General features: G+C 36.3%; 1 protein-coding gene across 8 annotated transcripts in view; it reads left to right on the forward strand.

Moving 5' to 3' along the window:
* Positions 1 to 27,957, forward strand: part of LOC306640897 (uncharacterized protein) — a 79,103-nt gene that overhangs the window by 24,691 nt on the left and 26,455 nt on the right. Inside the window, exon 4 of one of the 8 annotated variants that reach the window (XM_079105632.1) lies at positions 14,076 to 14,147. The exons of the other annotated variants lie outside the window; for them this stretch is intronic. Coding sequence (XP_078961758.1) covers positions 14,076 to 14,147 — 72 coding nt within the window. The remainder of the gene's footprint in view (positions 1 to 14,075; positions 14,148 to 27,957) is intronic. 8 annotated transcript variants of the gene reach the window in all.

Raw genomic sequence — 27,957 nt, forward strand, 5'->3', positions numbered from 1 at the left:
AAAGAAAAAAAGGAAGGAATGGGAGGAGTGAGCAGGCAGAAAACCAGTTAAGGATATAGTTAAATTCAAAAGTGCTATCCATCAACTAGATATAATTGACATCTATGGCTACTTTATTCAGTAACAGAGATTACATATCTTTTTCAATATCATGGATCTCACTCCTTGTGAAAAAACACGCTTTAACAAATTTAAAAAGAAAAGAATTTATACCATGTATGCTAACAGACCACACTAGAACTAGGAAAAAAAAAACTAGAAATAAATAACAGATGTGATAAATAGACAATACCAATACATAGATAGATATTACATAGATAATACATAGATATTAAACAACATATTTCTAAAAAACTACATAGAGCAGAGAAATTTAAAACTATTTCAAACTAAATGAAAATTAAAACATAGCTTACCAAAATTTGTGGGATGAAGCAAAAGCAGTATTTAGAGGAAAGATTTTTTTTTTTTTCTTAGGTGTCTTAGTCTATTTTCTTTTTTTTTTTCTATATTTATATTTTTTTATTGTAAACAAATGGTATACATGTTGTTTCTCTGTTTGTCCATGGCGTAAAGGCATACCATTTGTGTAATCATAAATTTACATAGAGTAATGTTGTTTGATACATTCTGTTATTTTTTCCCTTCCTCCCACCCCTCCCACCCCTCTTTACCCTCTATACAGTACTTCCTTCCTCCATACTTGCCCCCCTCCCTAACCCTAACTCTAACCCTAACATTAACCCTTCCCTCCCCCCCATTATGTGTCATCCTCCACTTATTAGCGAAATCATTCGTCCTTTGGCTTTTTGAGATTGGCTTATCTCACTTAGCATGATATTCTCCAATTTCATCCATTTGCCTGCAAATGCCATAATTTTATCTTTCTTTATGGCTGAGTAATATTCCATTGTATATATATACCACAGTTTATTTATCCACTCATCAATTGAAGGGCATCTAGGTTGGTTCCACAGTCTGGCTATTGTGAATTGAGCAGCTATGAACATTGATGTGGCTGTATCTCTGTAGTATACTGATTTGAAGTCCTTTGGGTATAGGCCAAAGAGTGGGATAGCTGGGTCAAATGGAGGGTCCATTCCAAGTTTTCTAAGGAATCTCCACACTGCTTTCCAGAGTGGCTGCACTAATTTGCAGCCCCACCAGCAATGTATGAGTGTACCTTTCTCCCCACATCCTCGCCAACACCTGTTGTTGCTCGTATTCTTGATAATCGCCATTCTAATTGGGGTGAGATGGAATCTTAGGGTGGTTTTGATTTGCATTTCTCTTATTACTAGAGACGGTGAACATTTTTCCATATGTTTGTTGATTGCTTGTAGATCTTCTTCTGTGAAGTGTCTATTCATTTCCTTAGCCCATTTGTCGACTGGATTATTTGAATTCTTGGAGTAGAGTTTTTTGAGTTCTTTATAGATTCTGGAGATTAGTGCTCTATCTGAAGTATGATTGGCAAAGATATTCTCCCACTCTGTAGGCTCTTTCTTCACATTGCTGATCGTTTCCTTTGCTGAGAGAAATCTTTTTAGTTTGAATCTATCCCAGTGGTTGATTCTAGCTTTTATTTCTTGTGCTATGGGAGTCCTGTTAAGGAAGTCTGATCCTAGACCAACAAGGTGAAGATTTGGACCTACTTTTTCTTCTATAATCTGCAGGGTCTCTGGTCTGATTCCGAGGTCCTTAATCCATTTTGAGTTTAGTTTTGTGCAGGGTGAGAGATAGGGGTTTAATTTCATTCTGTTGCATATGGATTTCCAATTCTCCCAGCACCATTTGTTGAAGAGGCTATCTTTTCTCCATTGCATATTTTTGGCCCCTTTGTCTAGTATGAGAAAATTGTATTTATTTGGGTTTGTGACTGTGTCCTCTATTCTGTACCATTGATCTACCTTTCTATTTTGGTACCAATACCATGCCATTTTTGTTACTATTGCTTTGTAGTAGAGTTGAAGATCTGGTATTGCAATTCCCCCCGTTTCACTCTTCCTGCTAAGGATTGCTTTAGCTATTCTGGGTTTCTTATTCTTCCAGATGAATTTCATAATTGCTTGCTCTATTTCTGTAAGGTACGTCATTGGGATTTTAATTGGAATTGCATTGAATTTGTATAGCACTTTAGGTAGTATGGCCATTTTGACAATATTAATTCATCCTATCCAAGAACATGGAAGATCTTTCCATCTTCTAAGGTGTTCTTTAATTTCTTTCTTTAGTGTTCTGTAGTTCTCATTGTAGAGGTCTTTCACCTCTTTTGTGAGATCGATTCCCAAGTATTTTATTTTTTTCGAGGCTGTTGTGAATGGGATAGTTTTCCTAATTTCTCTTTCTGAAGATTCATCACGTATGTATAAAAATGCGTTGGATTTATGAGCATTGATCTTGTAACCCGCTACTTTACTGAATTCACTTATGAGTTCTAAGGTTTTCTGGTGGAATTTCCAGGTTCCTCTAAATATATAATCATGTCATCAGCAAACAGGGATAGTTTGAGTCCTTCTTTTCCAATTCGTATCCCTTTAATTTCTTTGGTTTGTCTAATTGCTCTGGCTAGAGTCTGAAGAACGATGTTGAATAGAAGTGGTGAAAGAGGGCATCCCTGCCTTGTTCCAGTTTTTAGGGAGAATGCTTTCAGTTTTTCACCATTTAGAATGATATTAGCCATGGGCTTAGCATAAATGGCCTTTACAATGTTAAGGAATGTTCCCACTATTCCTATTTTTTCTGGTGTTTTGAGCATGAAGGGGTGCTGTATTTTATCAAATGCTTTTTCTGCATCTATTGAAATAATCATATGATTCTTGACTTTAAGTCTATTAATGGTGAATTACGTTTATTGATTTCCTGATGTTGAACCAACCTTGCATCCCTGGGATGAAACCCACTTGATCGTGGTGCACTATCTTTTTAATATATTTTTGTATGTGATTTGCTAAAATTTTGTTGAGAATTTTTGTGTCGATGTTCATTAAGGATATTGGTCTGAAATTTTCTTTCCTTGATGAGTCTCTGTCTGGTTTAGGTATCAGTGTGATATTGGCTTCATAGAATGAGTTTTGGAGGGTTCCCTCCTCTTCTATTTTATGGAATACTTTGAGAAGTATTGGAATGAGCTCTTCTTTAAAGGTTTTGTAGAACTCGGCTGAGAACCCATCTGGTCCCGGACTTTTCTTTGTTGGTAGGCTTTTGATGACTTCTTCTATTTCAGTACTTGAAATTGGTCTATTTAAATTGTGTATGTCCTCCTCGTTCAGTTTAGGCAATTCATATGTCTCTAGAAACCTGTTGATGTCTTCGAAATTTTCTATTTTGTTGGAGTATAGATTTTCAAAATAGCTTCTAATTATGTTTTGTATTTCAGTCTTGTCTGTTGTGATATTTCCTTGTTCATTCCAAATTTTAGTGATTTGAGTTTTCTCTGGTCTTCTCTTTGTTAGTGTGGCTAAAGGTTTATCAATTTTGTTTATTTTTTTGAAGAACCAACTATTTATTTTGTCAATTTTTTTGTATTGTTTCTTTTGTTTCAATTTCATTGATTTCAGCTCTGAGTTTATCTATTTCCTGTCTTCTACTACTTTTGGTGCTGTTCTGTTCTTCTTTTTCTAGGGCTTTGAGCTGTAGTGTTAGGTCGTTTATTTGTTGAGTTTTACTTCTTTTATTAAATGCGCTCCATGAAATAAATTTCCCTCTAAGTACTGCTTTCATAGTGTCCCAGAGATTTTGATATGATGTTTCTTTGTTCTCATTTACCTCTAAGAATTTTTTAATTTCCTTCCTAATATCTTCTGTTATCCATTCATCATATAATAGCATATTGTTTAATCTCCAGATGTTGGAATAGTTTCTGTGTTTTACTCTTTCATTTATTTCTAACTTCAATCCATTATGATCTGATAGAATACATGGTAGTGTCTCTATCTTCTTGTATTTGCTAACATTAGCTTTGTGGCATAATATATGGTCTATTTTAGAGAAGGATCCATGTGCTGCTGAGAAGAAAGTGTATTCGCTCTTGGTTGGATGGTATGTTCTATAAATGTCCGTTAAGTCTAAATTATTGATTGTGTTATTGAGATCTATCGTTTCTTTGTTCAATTTTTGTCTGGAAGATCTGTCCAGTGGTGAGAGAGGCGTGTTAAAATCACCTAGTATTATTGTATTATGGTCTATTTGGTTTCTGAAATTGAGAAGGATTTGTTTGACATACGTGGATGAGCCACTGTTTGGGGCATAGATGTTTATGATTGTTATATCTTGCTGATTTATGCTTCCCTTAAGCAGTATGAAATGACCTTCTTTATCCCTTCTGACTAACTTTGGGTTGAAGTCCACATTATCTGAAATGAGGATGGATACTCCAGCTTTTTTGCTGAGTCCATGTGCATGGTATGTTTTTCCCCATCCTTTCACCTTTAGTCTATGGGTATCTTTTTCTATGAGGTGAGTCTCTTGCAGGCAACATATTGTTGGATCTTTCTTTTTAATCCAATCTGCCAGTCTATGTCTTTTGATTGATGAATTCAGGCCATTAACATTCAGGGTTATTATAGAGATATGATTTGGTTTCCCGGTCATATGGTTCATTTTTTAAATTTTATTTATTTATTTGTTTGACACAACTTGTTTCCTCCTTTATTTGACAATTCCTTTAGGATAATTCCTCCCTTTGCTGATTTGCTTCTTTGTTTTTCATCTCTTCCTCATGGAATATTTTGCTGAGAATGTTCTGTAATGCTGGCTTTCTTTTTGTAAATTCTTTTAGCTTTTGTTTATCATGGAAGGATTTTATTTCATCGTCAAATTTGAAGGTAAGTTTTGCTGGGTATAAGATTCTTGGTTTGCATCCATTTTCTTTCAGGGCTTGAAAAATGTTGTTCCAGGCCCTTGTAGCTTTTAGGGTCTGGATTGAAAAATCTGCTGATATCCGTTAAAAAATATTTTTTAGATGTATATGGATGCAATAACATTATTTATTCATTTATTTTTTTTTATGTGATGTTGAGGATCAAGACCAGCACCTCACAGATTTAAGGCGAGCACTCTATCACTGAGGTACAGCCCTAGCCCAAGGAGGAAAATTTATGGCATTGAATGCACACATTGGAAAAGAAGAAAGATTTAAAATCAGGAATCTAAGCTCCCACCCTGGGAAACCAAAAAAAGAACAGCAAATGAAATGCAAACTAAGCAGAAGATAAATAATTATTAATGAAATTAATGAATAATAAATAATGAAATTAATGAATTTGAAAACAAAATGAATAGAGAAAAATCAAGAAAATCAGTGACTGGTTCTTTGAAAAAAATCAATAAACTCAATAAACCTTTAGACAAGCTAACTCAGTAAAAAGGGAAAAAGACATAAATGAATGACTAATACCAGAAATTAAAGAAGGGATAATACTCCAGATGTCCATGGACATTAAAAGGTCAATAAAGGAATGTTATGAACAACTGAATGCTCACATATTTGATAACCTTGGTGAAATGAACTAATTCCTTCAAAGTCACAGTTTGCAAAAACTCACACAAGAATAAATACATAATCTGAGTAGGCCGGGCTGGGGATATAGCTCAGTTGGTAGAGTGCCTGCCTCACATGCACAAGGCCCTGGGTTCAACCCCCAGCACCACAAAAAAAAAAAAAAAAAAAAAAAAAAAAAAAAAATCTGAGTAGGACTCTATGTATTAAATAAATTATATCAATAATTAATAACTTTTAAAACAGAAAGCTGCCTGTCATGGTGGTGCATGCCTGTAATCCTGGCAACTTGGGAGACAGAGACAGGAAGATTGCAAGTCCAAAGCCAGCCTTAGCAACTTAACAAAGCCCTAAGCAAATTAGTGAGACTCTGTCTCAAAAAATAAAAAGGACTGGGAATGTAGCTCAGTGGTTAAGAGCCCTGGGTTTAATCCCCAGTAACACACAAACAAAAGACTCGGTATTGTCAAAATGTCAAGTGTTTTAGTCAGCTTTTTTGCCACTGTGACTAAAAGATCTGACCAGAACAATTGTAGAGTAGGAAGGGTTTATGTGAGGTTCATGGTTTCAGAGGTCTCAGTCTATACACAACCAACTCCATGATAAAAACAGCACATCATCGGGGAAGGGCACTATGGGGAACAACTGCTCAGCTTGTGGCCAGGTCAGGAAGCAGAGAGAGAGAGAAAGGAAGAAGAAGGGGCTGAGGGAAGAATAACTCTTCCCAGGCACATCTCCAGTGACCTACCTCCTCCAGCCAAGTTATTACAGTTACCCAGTTACCTCCCAGTTAGTCCATTCAAACTAGGATGGACTAATGAGGTTATAATTCTCACAATTCTAATCACTTCACCTCCATACACTCCTGCATCAATAGGAGACACCTCATATCTACACCATAACAGGATATTTCACCAAACAAGAAATAAAGATGGAAAGTAAGTGTTTGAAAAGAAGTCTGGTATCATGTATCACTGGGTCAATGCAAGTTAAAACAACAATAAGATAGAAGTATACACCTGTTTAAATAGCCAATATTCAAAACACTGATAACAACAAAAGCTGGCAAGGATGTAGAACAACAGAAAACTCATTCATTGCTGGTGGGAATGCAAAATGGCACAGCCCCTTTGGAAGACAGTTTGGTAGTTTCTAGAAAACTAAACATATCGTATCACTAACAATTGCATTCTTTGGTATTTACCAAATGAATTGAAAACTTATGTCCACTCTCACAAAAACACATGAATGTCTAGCAACTTTGTTCATAATCGCCCAAATCTGGGAACAACCAAGATGTCCTTTAGTAAGTGGATAGAAAAATAACTGTGATACATCTAGACAAGAGAGTGTTATTCAGTGCTAAAAACAAATGAGCTATGAAGTCATGAAAAGACATAGAGGAATCTTAAATGCATATTACTAAGTGAAAGAAGCCAATCTGAAAAGGCCACATACTGTATGATTCCACAAATATGATATTCTGGAAAAGGGAAACTATGGAGAAGGTAAAAATGAGCAGCTGTCAGTGGTTAGGGAAAGGAAGGCATGATTAGGAGAACATAGAGAATTTTTAGGACAATTATATACATATATACACAAATATATATATATACACACATATATACACACTATATACTATACTGTATATATACTGTATACAATAATGGTAGGTACACATCATCATGTTTGTCAAAATTCACAGAATGTACAATACCAAGATTGTGCCATAATGTAAATTATGGACTCTAGGTGCAATGATGTGTCAATAATGTACTATTGATTGTAACAAATGCACCACCGTAGCACATAATGTCCATAGTTGGGGAGTTTGTACATGTGTGCAGACAGAAGCTATATGGAAATTGTTTGTATTTTACACTAAATTTTGCTGTGAACCTAAACCTGCTACAATTTTGTTTTTTACTTATAAAAACTGAGATGTCCAAACTGATTATATTTTCTCCCTCATATCTCCCCAAATTCCTCTCATTCTAGGTTTTTTTTTTTTTTTTTCTCTTTTTTTTTTTTTTTTTTTTTTTTCATTCTAGGTTTCTTTTTAAGAGAATAGCATCATGAGACATTCAGGCAGCCCAGGTTAGAAACCAAGGAATCAACCCAAATTTTGCATTGTTACCCTATCCATTTTATTACTAAATCCTATGCAAATTACTTCCTATATCTAGAATCTATATCCCTCTTCTGTCTCTGATGTCAATATTATAATGTCCTTTACCTATTAGCTCATTTTCTTTTGATCTTGCTGTTGGGCTAAGTGCTATGAACAAGTATAATTATTTTTGTGAGATTTTTGTTTTCTAATCTCTATCAGCCTTTTGTGAATCAGGCCTAATCAGGCCTTACTTTAAGTTAGAGGTCTAAAATCAGTCTAATGGGGCTAAAAATAAGACATTGACAGAGCTGGTTCCTTCTGACAGTTCAAGAAGGGAATCCATTTCTTGTTCTTTCAGCTTCTAGAGGTGACTGACTTTCCTTGGCTTATGACAACATCACTCATCTCTGTTTTTGTTATCACATATCCTTCTCCTCCCTCTGACTACCTGTCTTCCTTTCATAAGGACCATATGATTGTATCAGTTTCAATAAGATAATCTGGTGGGACTGGGGAGATAGCTCAGTTGGTAAAAAAAAGGTAATCTGGGATGATCTCTCCCATTAACTTAATCATGCCTGCAGCATCCTATTTACCATGTAAGATAAATTTTCAGATTCTGAGAATTAGGCCATGGATATATTTTTTTTGTTGGTGCATTAAGGTTGTACATAAAGATGGGATTTGTTGTTACATATTTGTGCAATATAATAATTTGGCCAGTATCATTCCCCAGCACTTCCCTCTCCCTCTTCTTCTACTCCCTAGTCCCTTTCCTTTAATGATCTTTGACTTTCATGAGATCCCTACCCTGCCCCCACCTTTCTTTTCCTTTTTCCTCTCTAGCTTCCACATGAGAGAAAATATATGACCCTTGACCTTCTGACTTTGGCTTATTTCACTTAACATAATGGTCTCAAGTTCTGTCCATTTCCTGCAAATGACATAATTTCATTCTTCTTTATGGTTGAATAAATCTCCATTGTATGTATATATATATATATACATACCGCATTTTCTTTATCCATTCTCTTTTGGGTGTGTGTGTATATACAAATATATACACACATACTATGTTTTCTTTATCAGTTCATCCACTGATGGGCACCTAGCCTGATTCCATAATTTGGCTATTGTGAATTGTATTGCGATAAAAAATGGGTACACATATATCACTGTAGTATGATGACTTTCATTCTTTAGAATAAATACCAAGGAATGGTATAGCTCGATCATATGGTGGTTCCATTCCTACTCTTTTTGAGGAAGCTCCATACTGATTTACACAGTGGTTGTACTAATATACAATCTTACCAAAGTTTAAAAGTATTCCTTTTCCTCCACATCCTCTCTAGCATTTATTATTAGTTCTTGATAACTGCCATTCTGACAGGTATGAAATGAAATCTCAGTGTAGGTTTGATTTGCATTTCCCTAATTGCTAAAGATGTTGAATATTTTTTCAAATATTTGTTAGCCATTTGTATTTCTCCTTTTCAGAAATGTCTGTTTAGCTCATGTTTCCATTTATTAATTGGGTTATTTGTTTTTTTTTAGTGTTAAGGTTTCTGACTTCTTTACATAATCTGGATATTAATCCTCTTTTAGAAGAGAAGCTACCAAAAATTTTCTGCCATTCCATAGGTTCTCTCTTTATATTGTAATTGTTTCCTTGGCTGTGGGGAAGTTTTTTAATTTGATGCCATCCCATTTATTAACTCTTGGCATTATTTCCTAAGCTTTTGGGTCCTATTGAGAAAGTCATTATTGGTGCCTAAAAGCTGAGTGCTGACCCTACATTTTCTTCTAGGATTTGCATAGTTTCTGGGCTAAGTTCTAGGTCTTCGATCCTTTTTTTTTTTGTTTTGTTTTTTGGCACTGGGAATTGAACCCACAGGTGCTTAACCATGAGCCACATCCCCAACTCCATTTTGAGTTGGGGTCTTGCTAAATTGCTCAGGGCTTCTCAAGTTGCTGAGATTGGCTTCAAACTTGTGATCCTCCTGTCTCAGTCTTCCAAGCAGATGGGATTGCAGGTGTGTGCCACTGCATCCAGCCTTTGATCCATTTTGAGTTGATTTTTGTGGTGCAGGGTGAGAGCTAAGGATCCAGATTCATTCTGGTTTTTTTTTTCTTTTTTCTTTTTTTTTTTTGGTACCAGGGATTGAACCCAGGAGCATTTAACCACTGAGCCACATCCCCATCCCTTTTTTGTATTTTATTTAGAAACAGGGTCTCGCTGAGTTGTTTAGAGCCTCGCTGAGTTGCTGAGGCTGGTTCTGAACTTCCAATCCTTCTGTCTCCACCTCCTGAGCCACTGGGATTACAGGTGTACACCTGTAACGCACTATATTTCATTCTTTTACCTATGGATAACAAGTTTTCCCAGCACCATCTGTTAAGAAGTCTATCTTTTCTCCAATGTATGTTTTGACACCTTTGTCAAGGATCAGATGACTGAAGATGTGTGGGTTTGTCTCTGTGGCCATGGAAGAGACACTAATTTAGCCTTCTGTATTCCATACAAAAATCATGAGAAAAACTTTTGATCATTAAAAATCTGGATTTGTTGGAGCTGCAGAAAAATCTGGATTTGTTAAAGTTTATGATTTGGAGAAACTTTACTGTAACTGACTTTTAAATGTCTCAAAAGGTGTGAGTTAGGAAGAGATACTTATCAGATTTAAGAAGGGGCTGGTATTAAAAATAGGGTAACTTAATGGTGAATGTTAAGTAGCCCAGGAAGGCATTGGTTCATATTTGCAACCTAGATGAACTGCTAAAACATGAGTTTGTGTAAATATAGTCAAATCAGTCTATCTGTGGTTTATTTTGTGGTCTATGGGTCTAAAGCAAGTTGGTGTTAAAATAGTAAGAGCTTCAGTAATTTGTGTTGCATGTTATAGAATAATAATTGATTCATTTTGCAAATTATTAGTTTTTGCTTCATTTCCCATTTCTCACTTAGCATGATTTTCTCCAATTTCACCCATTTGCCTGCAAATGTCAACTTTATCATTCTTTATGGTGGAGTAATATTCCATTGTATATATATGCCACAGTTCCTTTATTCATTCATCAATTGAAGGACATTTAGGTTGGTTCCACAATCTGGCTATGGTGATTTGAGCAGCAATAAACATTGATGTGGCTGTATCTCTATAGTATGCTGATTTTAAGTCCTTTGGGTATAGGCCAAGGACTGGGATAGCTGGGTCAAATGGTGGTTCCATTCCAAGCTTTCTGAGGAATCTCCATACTGCTTTCCAAGGTGGCTGCACTAATTTGCAACCCCACCAGCAATGTATGAGTGTACCTTTTTCCCACATCCTCCCCAACACCTATTGTTACTTGTGTTCTTGATAATCGCCATTCTAATTGGGGTGAGATGGAATCTTAGGATAGTTTTGGTTTGCATTTCTCTTATTACTAGAGATGTTGAACATTTTTCATATATCTGTTGATTGCTTGTACATCTTCTTCTGTGAAGTGTCTGTTCATGTCCTTAGCCCATTTGTAGATTGGGTTATTTGTATTCTTGGTGTAAAGTTTTTTGAGTTCTTTATATATTCTGGAAATCAGCACTCTATCTGAAGTATGAGGGCAAAGATATTCTCCCACTCTGTAGGCTCTCTCTTCACATTACTGATAGTTTCCTTTGTTGAAAGAACGCTTTTTAGTTTGAATCTATCCCAGTTGTTGATTCTTGCTTTTATTTCTTGTGCTATGGGAGTCCTGTTAAGGAAGTCTGATCCTAAGCCAACAAGTTGAAGGTTTGGACCTACTTTTCTTCTATAAGATGCAGGGTCTCTGGTCTGATTTCAAGGTTCTTGATCCATTTTGAGTTGAGTTTTGTGCAGGGTGAGAGATAGGGGTTTAATTTCGTTCTGTTGCATATGCTTTTCCAGTTTTCCCAGCACCATTTGTTGAAGAGGCTATCTTTTCTCCATTGCATATTTTTGGCACCTTTGTCTAATATGAGAAAATCATATTTATTTGAGTTTGTGTCCATGCCCTCTATTCTGTACCATTGATCTACCTGTCTATTTTGGTACCAATACCATTGCTTTGTAATAGAGTTGAAGATCTGGTATTGCGATACCCCCTGCTTCGCTCTTTCTACTGAGGATTGCTTTAGCTATTCTGGGTTTCTTATTCTTCCAATGAATTTCATAATTGCTTGCTCTATTTCTGTAAGGCACATCATTGGGATTTTCATTGGAATTGCATTGAATCTGTATAGCACTTTTGGTAGTATGGCCATTTTGACAATATTAATTCTGCCTCTCCAAGAACATGGGAGATCTTTCCATCTTCTAAGGTTTTCTTTAATTTCTTTCTTTAGTGTTCTGTAGTTCTCATTGTAGAGGTCTTTCACCTCTTTTGTGAGATTGATTCCCAAGTATTTTATTTTTTTCGATGCTATTGTGAATGGGGTAGTTTTCCTAATTTCTCTTTCTGAAGATTCATCACTTATGTATAAAAATGCATTGAATTTATGAGCATTGATCTTGTAACCTGCTACTTTACTTAATTCACTCATGAGTTCTAAGAGTTTTCTGGTGTAATTTCCAGGTTCCTCTAAATATATAATCATGTCATCAGCGAACAGGGATAGTTTGAGTTCTTCTTTTCCAATTCATATCCCTTCAATTTCTTTGGTTTGCCTAATTGCTCTGGCTAGAGTTTCAAGGACGATGTTGAATAGAAGTGGTGAAAGAGGGCATCCCTGCCTTGTTTCAGTTTTAGGGGGAATGCTTTCAGTTTTTCACCATTTAGAATGATATTGGCCGTGGGCTTAGCATAGATGGCCTTTACAGTGTCAAGGAATGTTCCCACTACCCCAATTTTTTCTAGTGTTTTGAGCATGAAGGGATGCTGTATTTTACTGAATGCTTTTTCTGCATCTATTGAAATAATCATGTGATTCTTAACTTTTAGTCTGTTGATGTGGTGAATGACATTTATTGATTTCCAGATTTTGAACCAACCTTGCATCCCTGGGATGAAACCCACTTGATCGTGGTGCACTATCTTTTTAATATATTTTTGTATGTGATTTGCTAAAATTTTGTTGAGAATTTTTGCGTTGATGTTCATTAAGGATATTGGTCTGAAATTTTCTTTCCTCGATGTGTCTCTGTCTGGTTTAGGTATCAGGGTGATATTGGCTTCATAGAATGAGTTTGGGAGAGTTCCCTCCTCCTCTATTTCATGGAATACTTTGAGAGGAGTATTGGAATGAGCTCTTCTTTAAAGGTTTTGTAGAACTCGGCTGAGAACCCATCTGGTCCCGGACTTTTCTTTGTTGGTAGGCTTTTGATGACCTCTTCTATTTCATTGCTTGAAATTGATTTAAGTTGTGTATGTCCTCCTCGTTCAGTTTAGGCAATTCATATGTCTCTAGAAACTTGTTGATGTCTTTGAGGTTTTCTGTTTTGTTGGAGTATAGATTTTCAAAATAGCTTCTAATTATGTTTTGTATTTCACTCGTGTCTGTTGTGATATTCCCTTGTTCATTCCGAATTTTAGTAATTTGAGTTTTCTCCCTCTTTCTCTTTGTTAGTGTGGCTAAGGGTTTATCAACTTTGTTTATTTTTTCAAAGAACCAACTATTTATTTTGTTAATTTTTCTGATTGTTCCTTTTGTTTCAATTTCATTGATTTCGGCCCCGATTTTAACTATTTCCTATTAAAGACTATTTAAAGACTAAAGTCTTCTACTTTTGGTGTTGGTCTGCTCTTCTTTTTCTGGGGCTTTGAGCTGTAGTGTTAAGTTGTTTATTTGTTGATTTCTACTTCTTTTGTTGAATGTGCCCCATGAAATAAATCTTCCTCTAAGTACTGCTTTCATAGTGTCCCAGAGATTTTGATATGGTGTGTCTTTGTTCTCGTGTACTTCTAAGAATTTTTTTATTTCCCTCCTGATGTCTTCTGTTATCCATTCATCATATAATAGTGTATTATTTAATCTCCAGGTATTGGAGAAGTTTCTGTTTTTTATTCTGTCATTTATTTCTAATTTCAATCCATTATGATCTGATAGAGTACAAGGTAGTATCTCTATCTTCTTGTATTTGCTAACAGTAGCTTTGAGGCATAAAACATGGTCTATTTTAGAGAAGGATCCATGTGCTGCTGAGAAGAAAGTGTATTCGTTCTTTGTTGGATGGTATATTCTATATAAGTCGGTTAAGTCTAAATTGTTGATTGTGCTATTAAGATCTATGGTTTCTTTATTCAATTTTTGTTTGGACGATCTATCCAGCGGTGAGAGAGGGTGTTAAAATCGCCTAGTATTATTGTGTTGTGGTCTATTTGATTTCTGGAATTGAGAAGGATTTGTTTGACGTACATGGATGAGCCAATGTTCGGGGCATAGATATTTATGATTGTTATGTCTTGCTGATTTATGCTTCCCTTAAGCAGTATGTAATGTCCTTCTTTATCCCTTATGACTAGTTTTGGCTTGAAGTCTGCATTATCTGAAATGAGGATGGATACACCAGCTTTTTTGCTGTGTCCGTGTGCATGGTATGTTTTTTCCCATCCTTTCACCTTCAGTCTATGGGTATCTCTTTCTAAAAGATGAGTCTGTTGCAGGCAGCATATTGTTGGATTTTTCTTTTTAATCCAATCTGCCAGTCTATGTCTTTTGATTGATGAGTTCAGGCCATTAACATTCAGGGTTATTATTGTGATATGATTTGTATTCCCAGTCATTTGACTCATTTTTGTTTTTTGACATGATTTGGTTTCTCCTTTATTTGGCTATTCCTTTAGGCTAGTTCCTCCCGTGGCTGATTTGCATCGTTGTTTTTCATCTCTTCCTCATGGAATATTTTGCTGAGAATGTTCTGTAATGCTGGCTTTCTTTCTGTAAATTCCTTTAGCTTTTGTTTATCATGGAAGGATCTTATCTCGTCGTCAAATCTGATGGTAAGTTTTGCTGGGTATAAGATTCTTGGTTGGCATCCGTTTTCTTTCAGGGCGTGGTAAATGTTGTTCCAGGCCCTTCTAGCTTTTAGGGTCTGGATTAAAAAATCTGCTGATATTCTTATTGGTTTCCCCCTGAATGTCATTTGATTCTTTTCTCTCGTGGCCTTTAAAATTCTGTCTTTATTTTGTATGTTAGGTATTTTCATAATTATGTGCCTTGGTGTGGGTCTGTTGTAATTTTGTATATTTGGAGTCCTATAAGCCTCTTGTACTTGGTTTTCCATTTCATTCTTCAGATTTGGGAAATTTTCTGATATTATTTCATTGAATAGATTGTTCATTCCTTTGGTTTGTTTCTCTAGGCCTTCCTCAATCCCAATAATTCTTAAATTTGGCCTTTTCATGATATCCCATAATTCTTATAGATTCTGTTCATGATTTCTTACCATCTTCTCTGTTTGGTCAACTTTGTTTTCAAGATTAAATATTTTGTCTTCAATATCTGAGGTTCTGTCTTCCAGGTGTTCTATCCTATTGGTTATACCTTCTATGGAGTTTTTATCTTGGTTTATTGTTTCCTTCATTTCAAGGATTTCTGTTTGGTTTTTTCCAGTATCTCTAACTCTTTATTGAAATGATCTCGCTTCCCGTATTTGCTCTTTTAACTGTTGATTGGTGCAATCATTTAATGCCTGCATTTGCTCTTTCATCTCCTCCTTCAATGCCTGCATTTGCTCTTTCATCTCCTCATTTGCTTCCCTGATTGTTTTAATTATGTACATGCTGAACTCCCTTTCTGACATTTCTTCTGCTGTGCTGTCATTGGGTTTTAATGATATAGTATCTAGGTTTGTTTGGGACATTTTCTTCCCTTGTTCTCTCATAATGGTCAGATATCAATGGGACTCTGAGATATTGTAGATTTCCTGTATTGACTTATAGTGTCCCTGTAGATTTCCAGTGTATCACCTCCCAGCCTTCAGTAGCCTGAAGTCTTGGAGTAACTTGATAATGCAGTGTTTCCGAAGAAAGCTGCCCCTAGCCTGCTACTGGTTCCAGGGCTTGGAGCTGGCTCTGTGTGGAAAGGCTCTCACGGGGGGCCTGCTCTGAGAAGCTGGCCATGCGGGAGGAGCCCACCGCCAGAGTGCTCAGGGCTGCCTGGGGAAGACTCTAGCTGCCCTGTCCTACTCTAATAAGCCACCTGAATCTGGGCCTGCTGCCCAGGCAGAGCTTCACCGGGTGGGGGAGACTCATCCCTTGGCTCTATTTTAGTCCAAGTCTCTCAATGCCTCCCCTTCTTGAATCCTGGGTTCTGGAGCAACTGGAGATGCAGTCACCCTCTAGTCCACCATCTTGGATCCTTATGGTAGTCATTTTGACTGCTAAAGTATCTTGTTCTTTTTGTTGTATTATCATTTGTTTAACAATGGTGGGCAGGATTGTTTAAAACTCTGGAGATTATATATCTGGTAATAGCAATGCAAACAAACACTCAGACAAAAATTGTTTAAGTTTGGAAGGCTTTTAAAGCTGTATTCCTCGATTTTGAAAACCAGAGAATAGAAACATGTGCCATAATCTATTTGGGCTTTCCCAAATAGTCTTTTTTTCTTTAATTTGGGTAAGGTTTATTCAGCCTTAACAGCGTTTGTTGAATTAGTCCCATATCTGGTAATTGTCAAGGACTGGGTCTTGGGAATACCAGGAGTAAAGGACAAAGGTGTTGATTAGCAATCAAGGACATTAATTCGACGAAGGGGATAAAATAGCCAAGAGAATAAAGATACAAAGAAGAACATGACAATCGGGGGTCTTGTTCCAATGATCTTGGGTGGAAACAGCCTATTTCATGCAGTTATTAGCTTGTTCCAATGGGCTAACTGGCTATTCTCATATGACATCTACCTCTGAATATTATCTGGAGTTCTCAATATGCCTTATAAAACTCTTCATGGTTTATCTCTGAGGTCACCTCCTATTCACTCTTTCTCTACTATACTTGCCTTGCTCTTCTATAAACAAGTTAATCTTATTCCTGCATAAGAGTCATTGTACTTACTTTCCTTTTGTGAAATGATCTTTCCTCCAATATTTGTATTGCTCTCTCCCACTATCCACTAAAGTCAAATGTCACTTCCTTTGAAAGGTTTAACCTTACCGCTGGGTTTAAAGTCCTCTTACCTATCATTATTTGTTTTTTGATACTGGGGGACTGACCATAGGGGTGCTTTATCACCAGGCTACAACCCCAGTCTTTTTAACTTTTTTTTGGGGGGGTGCTGGGGATAGAACCCAGGGCCTTGTGCTTACAAGGCAAGCACTCTACCAACTGAGCTACCTCCCCAACCCCATTTTTTAACTTTTTGAAACAATGTCTTGCTAAGTTGCTGAGGCTGTCCCTGAACTTGTGATTCTCCTGTCTCAATCTCCCAAATTTTTTCAGTATCTCTAACTCTTTATTGAAATGATCTTTTGCTTCCCGTATTTGCTCTTTTAACTGTTGATTGGTGCAATCATTTAATGCCTGCATTTGCTCTTTCATCTCCTCCTTCAATGCCTGCATTTGCTCTTTCATCTCCTCATTTGCTTCCCTGATTGTTTTAATTATGTACATTCTGAACTCCCTTTCTGACATTTCTTCTGCTGTGCTGTCATTGGATTTTATTGATATAGTATTTAGGTTTGTTTCGGACATTTTCTTCCCTTGTTTTCTCATATTGGTCAGATATCAGTGGGACTCTGAGATATTGCAGATTTCCTTTATTGGCTTTTTATTGTCCCTGTAGATTTCCAGTGTATCACCTCCCAGCCTTCAGTAGCCTGAAGTCTTGGAGGAACTTGATAATGCAGTGCTTCCAAAGAAAGCTGCCCCTAGCCTGCTACTGGTTCTAGGGCTTGGAGCTGGCTCTATGCGGAAAGGTTCTCACTGGGTGGTCTGCTCTGAGAAGCTGTCCGTGGAAGGGGCCTGCCGCCGGATGGAGCAGGCCTGCTTGGAGAAGTCTCTGGCTGTCCTTCCCTGGTCCCAAATGCTGCCTGCGGGCCAGAGCTCGCCTCTGGCTCCAGGACTTGGAGCTGGTTCTGTGCAGAATGTTCTCACTGGGCGGCCTGCTCCGAGAAGCTGGCCGTGGAAGGAACCTGCTGCTGAAGGGAGCAGGGCTGCCTGGGGAAGACTAGCTGCCCTGCCCTGCTCTGATAAGCCGCCCCTCTCCGGGCCTGCCGCCCGGGCCGAGCTTCACCCAGTGAAGTCACGGGAGACTCACCCCGTGACCCTGTGTTAGTCCGAGTCTCTCAATGCCTCTCCTTCTTGAATCCTGGGTTCTGGAGCGACAGGAGATACAATCATCCTCTAGTCCGCCATCTTGGATCACTGAATATTTTAAAGTTATATATCACTGGGTATGGTGTAATCCCAGCTTCTGGGAATACAACTCACCTGTAATTCCAGTTTCTTAGGAGGCTGGGGCAGGAGGATCAGCCTGGGCAATTTAGTGAGACCCTGTCTTAAAGGAAAAGGGGATGTATATCAGTAGAGCATCCCTCGGTTCAGTCCCCAGTATTGGAAAGGAAAAAAATATTAATCAAACTGTTAAAAAGAAAAATATGTCCTATGTTTATATCTTGACTATCTTTTTCAACTTTTTTTTTACTTTCATCTTCATATTTTCCATCTTCAGTTGACTTTGCCTTAACTTGGATTTACTCTTAGTGTCCTAAAAGACTTAAAAAACAGCTCGGTGCAGTGGCACACACTATGATCCCAGTGGCTTGGGAGGCTGAGGTGGGAGGATTGCAAGTTCAAAACTGACCTCAGCAATGGCAAGTGCTAAGCAACTCAGTGAGACCCTGTGTCTAAATAAAATACAAAACAGGACTGGGAATGTGGCAGTAGTGGAGTGCCCCTGAGTTTAATCCCCAGTACTCTCCCCCCAAAAAAAGATTAAAAAAACAAAGTGTAACATATTAAAAGTGTTCAATATTTTTCCATCAAAAATGTAAAATAAATGTTAATAAATTTGAAAAATTATTTTATGTCCAAAAATGATTTCTCTAAAGTGTTCAAAATTATCTCTCTTAAAATTAAAAGGGGGAAATTCATTGAATAGCAACATTTTAAATAAAAATTATTCAAAGAAAAAATTTTTTCAAAAATTGTTTTGAAATTTTATTTGCATGTTAAATATTTTAATAAAAATAAGACTTTTCTCACTTCTCACATTCAGTGCCCATCAGTGGCCAATTTAAGAATTGATATCACACTTTGTGCATTCTATATACAGCCTACATATTTAAGAGACATATGAATAGTTTTATGTTACAAAATATTCCTCAGCCTCCAAATTCAGTTATTGCAAATAAAATACCAGTTCATGAGTAGGCTCTGGAAACACAAATTGAAATGTGAAGAAGAAGAAGAAAATGAATGCATTGTGTACTGGAAAATGATACTGCATTATGCAAAAATCTCTTGCACTCTTGCTATCTTAGCAGCAGTTTGTCTTTTATCCTACCTAGGTGCTTGTCTTATTCAAATTCACCCCAGTTTCTGGTGTTCATCCCAAAACTTGGCAGTGATACAATCCACAAATCTTCTTCACATTTAGACATAGTTGCCTTTTCCTTTAAGTACATAGGACAAAAGGTATAAAGAAGTATTTTCTTGGGGCTGGAATACTGTTAAGCAGAAGAGTGGATTATTAAGAACACACTATTGTCAATGCTGAAAGCCAGATCTCAAGTGCCAAAGGTTCCTATGTGTTATGTAGTAAGTTTTATTTCTTATATTGTGATGTGTGGATGCTCCTAACTCTGAGGTGACCCTACTCCAGGTAGCAAGGTTGTGCTCCTTTATGAAAAACTAATCACTGAAAAAAAGTTCTTTTCATTCCCATGTTTGATTCATGGATTAAATAATGAAGTGATTTGTAGTGATGTGGTATAAAAGGAAGAGTACCAATTTTGGAGAAGTAGTGCTTTGGTTCACATCTCAACCTTGCCAGTTGGTTATGTAACCTTGGACAAATTATTTGACCTGTTTTTGCCTCAATGTGCTCACATGTAAAATGGGAATAATAATGATAACTTCCTTAGAGGCTGGTTGTGATACTTAAAAATACTCCTGTTTAAAAATTAAAAAGACACTTGCGTTATTGAGTAAAGAATAGTGTACAGATCATAGCAAGCACATGCGTATTGCTCATGTGTGCTCACCAAAACATTGTATAAAACAATTCACCCTTGGAAATAGCCCCATAATTAATAATAATTATAATAATTACAACCAGCTTTTGAATGCCTTCTACATTTACATTATCTCATTTAATCCTCAGAACAGCCCTGAGAAGTAGGCATTATTTTCAGAGGAAGAAATTAAAATTAAGGAAGGTTAAGTAATCTCTTCAAAGGCTCAGGTAGTAAGTGACAGAACTGAGCTTTGAATGGATATTTTCTGAGTCCTAAGCCTGCCCTCTTTTTACTTTGTCCTTGGAGAGCCAATCACATCTCTTAATCATATATTCGTAGTTCTGAGATCACAGAATACAATGGTAGTGTTATTTGTGAGGGTGAAAATTATTAGTAAATAGAAATCACCAAACTAAAGTCCTTGAGGGCAGATATTGCTTCATTCCTCTCTTCACACAATGCCTCAAATGGTGGATACTTAATAAATATTTGTCCTACAGTGATGATTAATCTGGAGTCAGTAACATGCTAATGAAATTAATAAATGAATTTTGTGAATTTATGCTCTAAAATAGATTCATTGAGATAGCTGCAGTACTTCCTTCACTTCATCTAAAAACTTTACAGAATAAATAGCAACTGCATAGTTCAGTTACATCTATACCTTTTGTTCTTGCTTTAATATTTTTTAAACTATTGCATTTAGATTTGATCTCCCATAGATCTTTCTGAAATGAAGGCTCAAATTTGTTCATATTTTTTCAGGCTTCAACTAATATTCTTTGATCCTTGATAGAAAACAAATAACAGGATGTTTGGAGATGTTTCTTTGTTTAGATTTGAACTACCTTGGCAGTTTTATTCCCTCAGAAAAATCTCATGGTGCACACAGATTCATACCAGTTTTGAATATGCTTATTTGGACATCTGTCATTTTAAGAAACATTAACATTAAGGTTTATATATTTAGAGGTACAGTGGTGGATGCTATAGAGTTTTAGGAGTTCTACAAAGAACTACCTGCATACAGTACTGAATAACATCTTAAGATGCATTTGCCAATAAATTTTAGGTGAAAAAAATGCATCTCTCTTTCACTAGATGGGAGGCAGTAGTTATTTGTTTACATTTGAGTTTAGACCAGAGAAGGGTATTTCAAGCAAACTCCTGCAGTATAAACCCAAGTGGTTGGCAACTGGTAACCAAAATGATGGTGAAAAAAGACTGTGTCAGATACAATCTCAAAATAACCATTCCCCTGACTTTCCTTAGCTATGGCACCTTAATTTTAGCTGGGCTTATGGCCACTCAAAAGAAGAGGAGAAAAATGAGTTTTCTTGCTGTTAGTTATTGTAGGCACTGGTATCTGATTAAATTCTAGTCAATGAGGTAGTAATGAAATTGTCCTTTGGGATTTCCTGGAAGACTTCTTTTAGAGAAATCATGTTGCCTTCATCTCTGTCTCCTTCATTTGGGCTGGAAAGAACCCAATCCTACTGAATTGGGATGAATGACCGATAGACTGAATTAGAGCTTTGCTGATGTCTGAAGCATGAACAATGATTCTGGGGATATCAGGTAGAAGGTACTAAGGGTGGCAGAGCAACCAGGTAGAAAGTGTGTGTCTTTGATGATTGCAGAACTCTCATCCCAACCCTGGACTGCTTACTTCCAAACTCCATTTACGTGACAGAGAAATGAATCAAATCTTGTTCAGGGCACAATTATTTGTGGTTTTATCTTTCTTATTTGAACCTCATCCCAAAAGATAGAAGCATCCATTAAAATCTTAATATGTTGTTCTCTTAGACAGAGTAAATAGAAGGATATGAACTTATCTCCCTGTTCACCTTCCTTTTCTGTTTCTTACCTGAATATCTTAATTCCATCTAGCCTATAGAAGACAGTCATCTAGACAACTTTTTCAAAGACAGAGAACTTGTTGATTAATCCTAGTTTAAGAATACAGTCGCGATTTCTCAAATATGTTCATGTTCTCCCAAGATGGTCTAACTAGAGATTCTGGGTTTTGTTCTATGAAGTTAGTTAAAGTGATTTCTCCGTGTTTTACACAGTTCATTAATTGTATACCTTTAATGAACCCACGGCATTTTCTTAGAGTACCAAGAAAGGCCAAACAAATGTGACTTTCACCCTCAAGCTTCAAACTGGTTTATTCATTACATGGAAAAGTACCATGCAACTGTTCTCCCAGAAAGTCTAGTTTTCAAATGTTCCCTCATTTTTGCAATCTAATCTCTAAAATATTTCAGTCTGTTATTGCATATTGAGTCCTATGTTGTAAGGTTACAATTTAAAGTCTCTCTCTCTCTTTTTTTTTAAACTGGGGTTTGAATCCGAAGTTACCATACCACTGAGTCCCCAGTCCTTTTAAATTTTTTATTTTGAGATAGGGTCTCACAGAGTTGCCTACGGCCTCACTAATTTGCTAAGGCTGGCCTTGAACTCATAATCCTCCTGCCTCAGCCTCCTCAGTCACTGGGATTACAGGTGTATGTCACCACACCCAGCTAGATTAATGTCTTTTTAAGTTTGATTATTAACCTTAAAAAGATATTTTACATTTTAAATAATTAATAATTATTAGGGAGGTTGATAAGAGTCAAGAATGGGAGGAGAGAAGAAAATGAAAAAAAATTAGGCTTTAACACAGGATAAAATTTATCTTCAAGCTTTCTTACACATTACACATTTTGGCTAAGTAAATTCTTATAAGGAGTACCAAAAGATTTTTAACCAGTAGGAACAAAAGCCTGACAAAATCAAAGGGCAGATTTCCTTGTGATCTAATAAGATAATTTGGTCTTCACAATTAGCAAATTGATGTTGCTAAAAATAGCACATGGCAGAGTACAGTTCAAATGTTCTCCCAATGGGAACAATGTGCATGATTCAGACTGTGAGCAATGACAGCAGAGGATGACTTTAGGGAAATGTACACAGTTGCCAAATCATATCCTCAGGCTCTAGAATGTGTGTGGATCTTCTCCCCACTATCAACTCGTGTTTCCAAGATATGTGGACACATTTATTTTACATATGTCTTTAATCTGCATTGCGCTGTAACATAAAAAGTATGGGTTCAAGATCAGAAGATGTGAGTTCTAGTTGAGACTGTGACAGCTGTGATTCTTGACCTTGCCCAGAGTCAGTTTCCTCCATTTAATTTGGGGTTAATGATACCTGCACTGCTTACTTCACAAATCTATTGTGAAGATAAATGATTTATATGTACTAGTGTTTTGTAAATATAAAAAGATAAGCATTGTATTACTGCAGGTTTTCCCACCTAAACCTTCTGCTCTACCTGTGACATTTCTTTTCCTGAAAATCCTTTTTTGAAAATTAGAAGCCGATTCAAGAGATGTTCAGTGACTTGTCTCAAAAACAAAGCACTTAACTTCTTGAGCCTCTTTATCTATACATGGGGACTTGGAGTAGATTGCTAGGTGAAAATTTCACTTAGAAGCAGAACACTTTTTATAGTTATGCAGAAGATTAGCAGGTAAAATGGACAAAAGTAGATTTGCTCTTCATTGAAATGGTTAAAGCTGGGATGAGAATTCAGGGTTCTATCTAAATGGAGTTCTTTTCCCACTATACTCATTTCAGGCAGCCCCTGAGGCCTCCACAACAAACTTCTTTCCTGTTCTAACATTCTGCAGTTGCTATTATAATTCCATCCCCTTATGTTTCTTTCATCTTCAAGCAAAACTATCTTTGCCATAAAGGGATAAAGAAAAGCTATCATATGTTATAAATGACCTCCCCAATGACTTTAATACCAGGTAGGTATTACCATCAGTTCCTCATTTGAGTCATAAAATTTGCTGAAATGTAGCCAAGTCAGTCTAAGCAGATAGGTTCCAAATTCCCTGAGAAGGATATCTGTAAGAAGTTACATGAAATATCTCAGCAGCCTTCATGGAGTAGAGAATTCTGCATGCAACCCTGAAAGTAAATATTGAATGGGCAATTCTCCAAGTTGTTCTCCACTAAATATACAGCAATGCTGCAGGCTCTTTGAAACTATTTTTCAGTAAGAATGACTCAGAGATGAAACAATGCAATACTGTTTCTCGTTGGTCCAAATAAGAGAGATTGCTGAGGGAACTTGACTTCAGGATACATGGATCATATAATCACAGAACGTCAAAGCTGGAAATCATGTTAGAGAATAACCAGCCTATTTTACAAGTGAAAAATATGAAGTTCAGAAAAATTGGGAGCTGCCCCAAACTTGGTAGGCTGAGGTAGGAGGATTGCAAGTTCAAAGCCAGCAATTTAGGAAGACCCTGTCTGAAAATAGAAAAGGGTTGAGGATGTAGCTCAGTGGTAGAGCATTCCTGGGTTTAATTCCTAGTATTGGGGGTGGGGGAAGCTTGAGGATTTAGTAGTGGGAAACCATGGTAGATATAGCCAGAGATAGGCTAATGTCAACTAACTCTAGGTGTTTGGTTTACTCATATTTTGAGGTACCCACATTTCTTGAGGTTGTATAAATAATAAGAGCACTCTGTTTTATGAGAAAGGAAGCGCTTATGAATATTTTTCACCAATACTTATAAAGGCTTCTTGGAACATTGAGGAAATTATGAATGGAGAAATTCTATAAAGAAAAGTAATCATAGCACAGTCCTTGCTCTGACTTTTAAAGAAGTCACCACCAAGGTCAAAGTCATGAAAAATTTCATTACCTACTGACATACTTTTCAACCTACTTAAGCAAGGAAAAAAAGAGTTTAATTAGCTGTCTGCTTAGGTTTATTTATTTTTGGTATGTAAAATACTGATGAAATGCACAAATATTTCAATATCTGTACGATCATTCAGAAAGAAAAAACAAACACAAAAGCTAACCAAAAACCTATTGCCACACCTATAAAAATCTCATTTCTTCATCATTCTTCAAGATTCTAACATGAATTCTTACCAATTCTTGCCAGTTATAGTCCTTCCTAAACTACATTATGGTTTAAAACTATAATGAAGTAAACCAAACACATATACCTAACAAGAAAACTTTAGGGAATCAATATTCCTTCATTTATTTGATAAAAATCTAACATTAGTAGACCTGAGGTCAGATTACTTTACAAGGAATTTATCCATTCACTCATCAAGTAAGCATTTATTGAGTGCCTTCTGCAAGAAAACCATGATACCAGGACCTATGTAGAATACTAAAGACACAGAATTGGATTTCTCAAATTGTAGTTTGAGGACATACCTACATCAGAATCATCTGAAAAGCTAGTTTAAAATGTGAGTTCCTAGACCCTTATATAGATCTACTGTATTGGTTGTAGTTATAGATTTGCAAGTGACACACGCCAATTTGAGCTACTTAGGATAAGAAGCCACTGGAAGGACATCAAGGGTTTGCAGAATTAACAAGAAACTGGGCAAAGGAATCTTTAGAGGAAACACAACAAAAATCATACTGCAGGAATGAAGTAGTCTGTATGCTGGCACTGTCATCATCCAAGTTAAACCTCATCATTGCATCACTGTTTTAGACTGAAATTCAGAAAAAGAGCCTCCAAATAACAAATCATAAGGCTTGCCCTAGGTGAGTCTTCCTGGGATGGTACCTAAAGAGAGATTTCTCAAAAGTGAGATCAGGGTGGAAATGGGAAGTAGCTAGAGTTGAATGCTGATTAGTCAAGAGTAGCAAATGCCTGGTTACCTTGGAAATCTGAGCCTCTGAAGTTTAGGCTGGAGATTTTCTACATTTTTAACAAGTTTCTCAGATTAGAATTCAAAAGTCTGAAAAGTACTGATGTATAGGATATTATCTATACCCTAGAAGAAATGTAAATCAAAATGGAAAACAGAAGCAACTTATTCTGAAACTGAAGAATAATTCCAAGATCCTCATCAGAAGTTATTTCTTTCAAAACAGTGCCCTCCATCTCTACCCTTTGTCTTCATCAGCCATGCATGCAACCAAAAGTGGCCATTTTTATGAGAGCTATTAGGCTTATAAAGTCAATTCCTAAAGAATATAAATGTGCACTTATATTTTTATGGAAAAATGTACATGTGCTTAAAAGCAAGACTGTATACCAAAATGTTAACATGAAAAGGAAAAAAGAATACCAAGAAAAATAAAAGCAAATGCATATCAATTATATTGAATATACACACAATGAAAGTAAAAGGAAACAAATTTCTTTTTTTCTTTCTTTCTTCCTTCCTTTATGTCTTTCTGTTCTTCGTTTTTACTAGAGTTTGAACCCAGAAATACTCTATCACTGAGCTGCATCCCCAGTGTTTTTATTTTTTAATTTGATACAAGTTCTCATTAAATTGCTCAGGCTGTCCTTGAACTTGGGATCCTTCTGCCTCGACCTCTTGAGTTGCTGGGATGACAGGAGTGTACCGCTGTGACTGCCCAAAATTCTTTATTTCAAACTCTTGTATGCTTTCTATATTGTCTAATTTTTCCCAAATCAGAAAAAAAAGCAAATCTAAATCATTGTGAATAAAATTTATCATTATTAGTGACCATGTTTAGATTGTCACATGGCTGATAGTTTAGACCTTCCAAAACAACTGCATATCAAATTCTCAATTATAGAAATTTTCCTTAGTGTCACAGCATGTCAAATGAAGAGAAATGGCCACCAACAAGGGCCTATGAGGCAGTAACAAATTTATTTGTTCAATACAACCAATATCTGAATAACCTCCACATGTATAGTTTTATCTTATGCACAATGTTATGGGAAAAATAATATAGAAGGGTACTGGATAAAGAAAAAAAATAATTTTAATAGGAAACAAAAAATAATCTGAAAGCATCATATAAACAAATATATGATGGTACAATCTAGATTCTAGGTAGTGTCTAATGTCTGGTTTAACAACTCTGTAACACATTCGATTTACACTAAATCCAGAGGATGACAGCAAAACAATCAGGTTTTTTGTGTTTTCCATTGATATGAAATAGGCGTAAACATAAAATAGGAGAATCATGTGCAGTTCTGAAACAGAGCATCAACCACTGTGTGGTAGTTGTGGCCTAGGGAAACCCAGAAATGCCTGGCTCTTTTTAACAAAAAAGTGTGGACTAGTCACCAACAATTGTCATGTGTCTAGCTGATGGTAGGGCTCTGAGGCAAAACTAAAAAAACATGAACCAACAGAAGTTCACCATGTTCAGGCCATTAGGACAGTTGCTGGCTCCCAGTAGGAGCTCAGTAAATGTTACTTGTTGAATAGTCATTCTTTTAAAAGAGAGCTGTGGGTGTTAACACTGATCTTTCCAACACCATTCCTTTTCTTTCCTCTACATTTTATCACTCCTCTGCATCCCTGCTACATACAGCACACAAAGAGAATAATCACCATTCACAGTATCATCTTCAAATGAAGCATAAAATGTATATCTGAATGTCAAACACTTAAATTGCAAACGTATATAAACACATTGCAAAATGTAACCTAAAATGTGCATTTAGCTAGAGGTCCATTTTAAAAAAAGAAAGAATATAAAGCAATTTGGATTCAATCAAAAAGGGACTTTTGTACTGTATTTATACATAATATTTTAAGCATTGTCTCCATAAAGGTTAGAGAGACTGGCTAACAGTGTATGAAAATGCAGTTAGCTGGTTAACTCACAAGTCAAGTCTTGTAGGTGGAGACCATTATTATTATAATTATTAGAGTTAATAATTATTATAATAAACATTTATGTAGAAAGTATATTACCAAAGTGCTTTACAATAATCTTGGTTCTTATTCTTCTGGTACTAAATTAGTTAAAGCCAAAAGAAGTTCATTTTTATTCGCTGAGAATGAAGTTTGAATGTCTTGAAGAGCCTACAGAAAAAACACAGATGCACTAAAATTTTAAATACTTGGTATAAATTTCAATTAAAGTATTTAACTAGATAATTTAACTGGGAGCATAATAAAATTGTACACATTAAAATTAAGTTATTAAAGAATGTCATTTTATTTTGAATTTTATTTATAACAAACACTGGTAGTGTATATCAGTATTTCCACAACTTCTGTGATGATACAAATCATAAGGAATGTTTGTTAAAAATATAGTTCCTTAGTTCCCAAGTCTTGGACTCTCTTATCAGGTCGGCCACATCTCCAGCCCTCTTTTATGTTTTATTTTGAGACAGGGTCTCACTGAGTTGCTGAGAGCCTTCCTAAGTTACTGGGAAGCCTCAGTCTC

The sequence above is a fragment of the Sciurus vulgaris genome (genome assembly GCF_902686455.1).
Source record: "Sciurus vulgaris genome assembly, chromosome: 11".
In the NCBI taxonomy this organism is placed as follows: domain Eukaryota; kingdom Metazoa; phylum Chordata; class Mammalia; order Rodentia; family Sciuridae; genus Sciurus; species Sciurus vulgaris.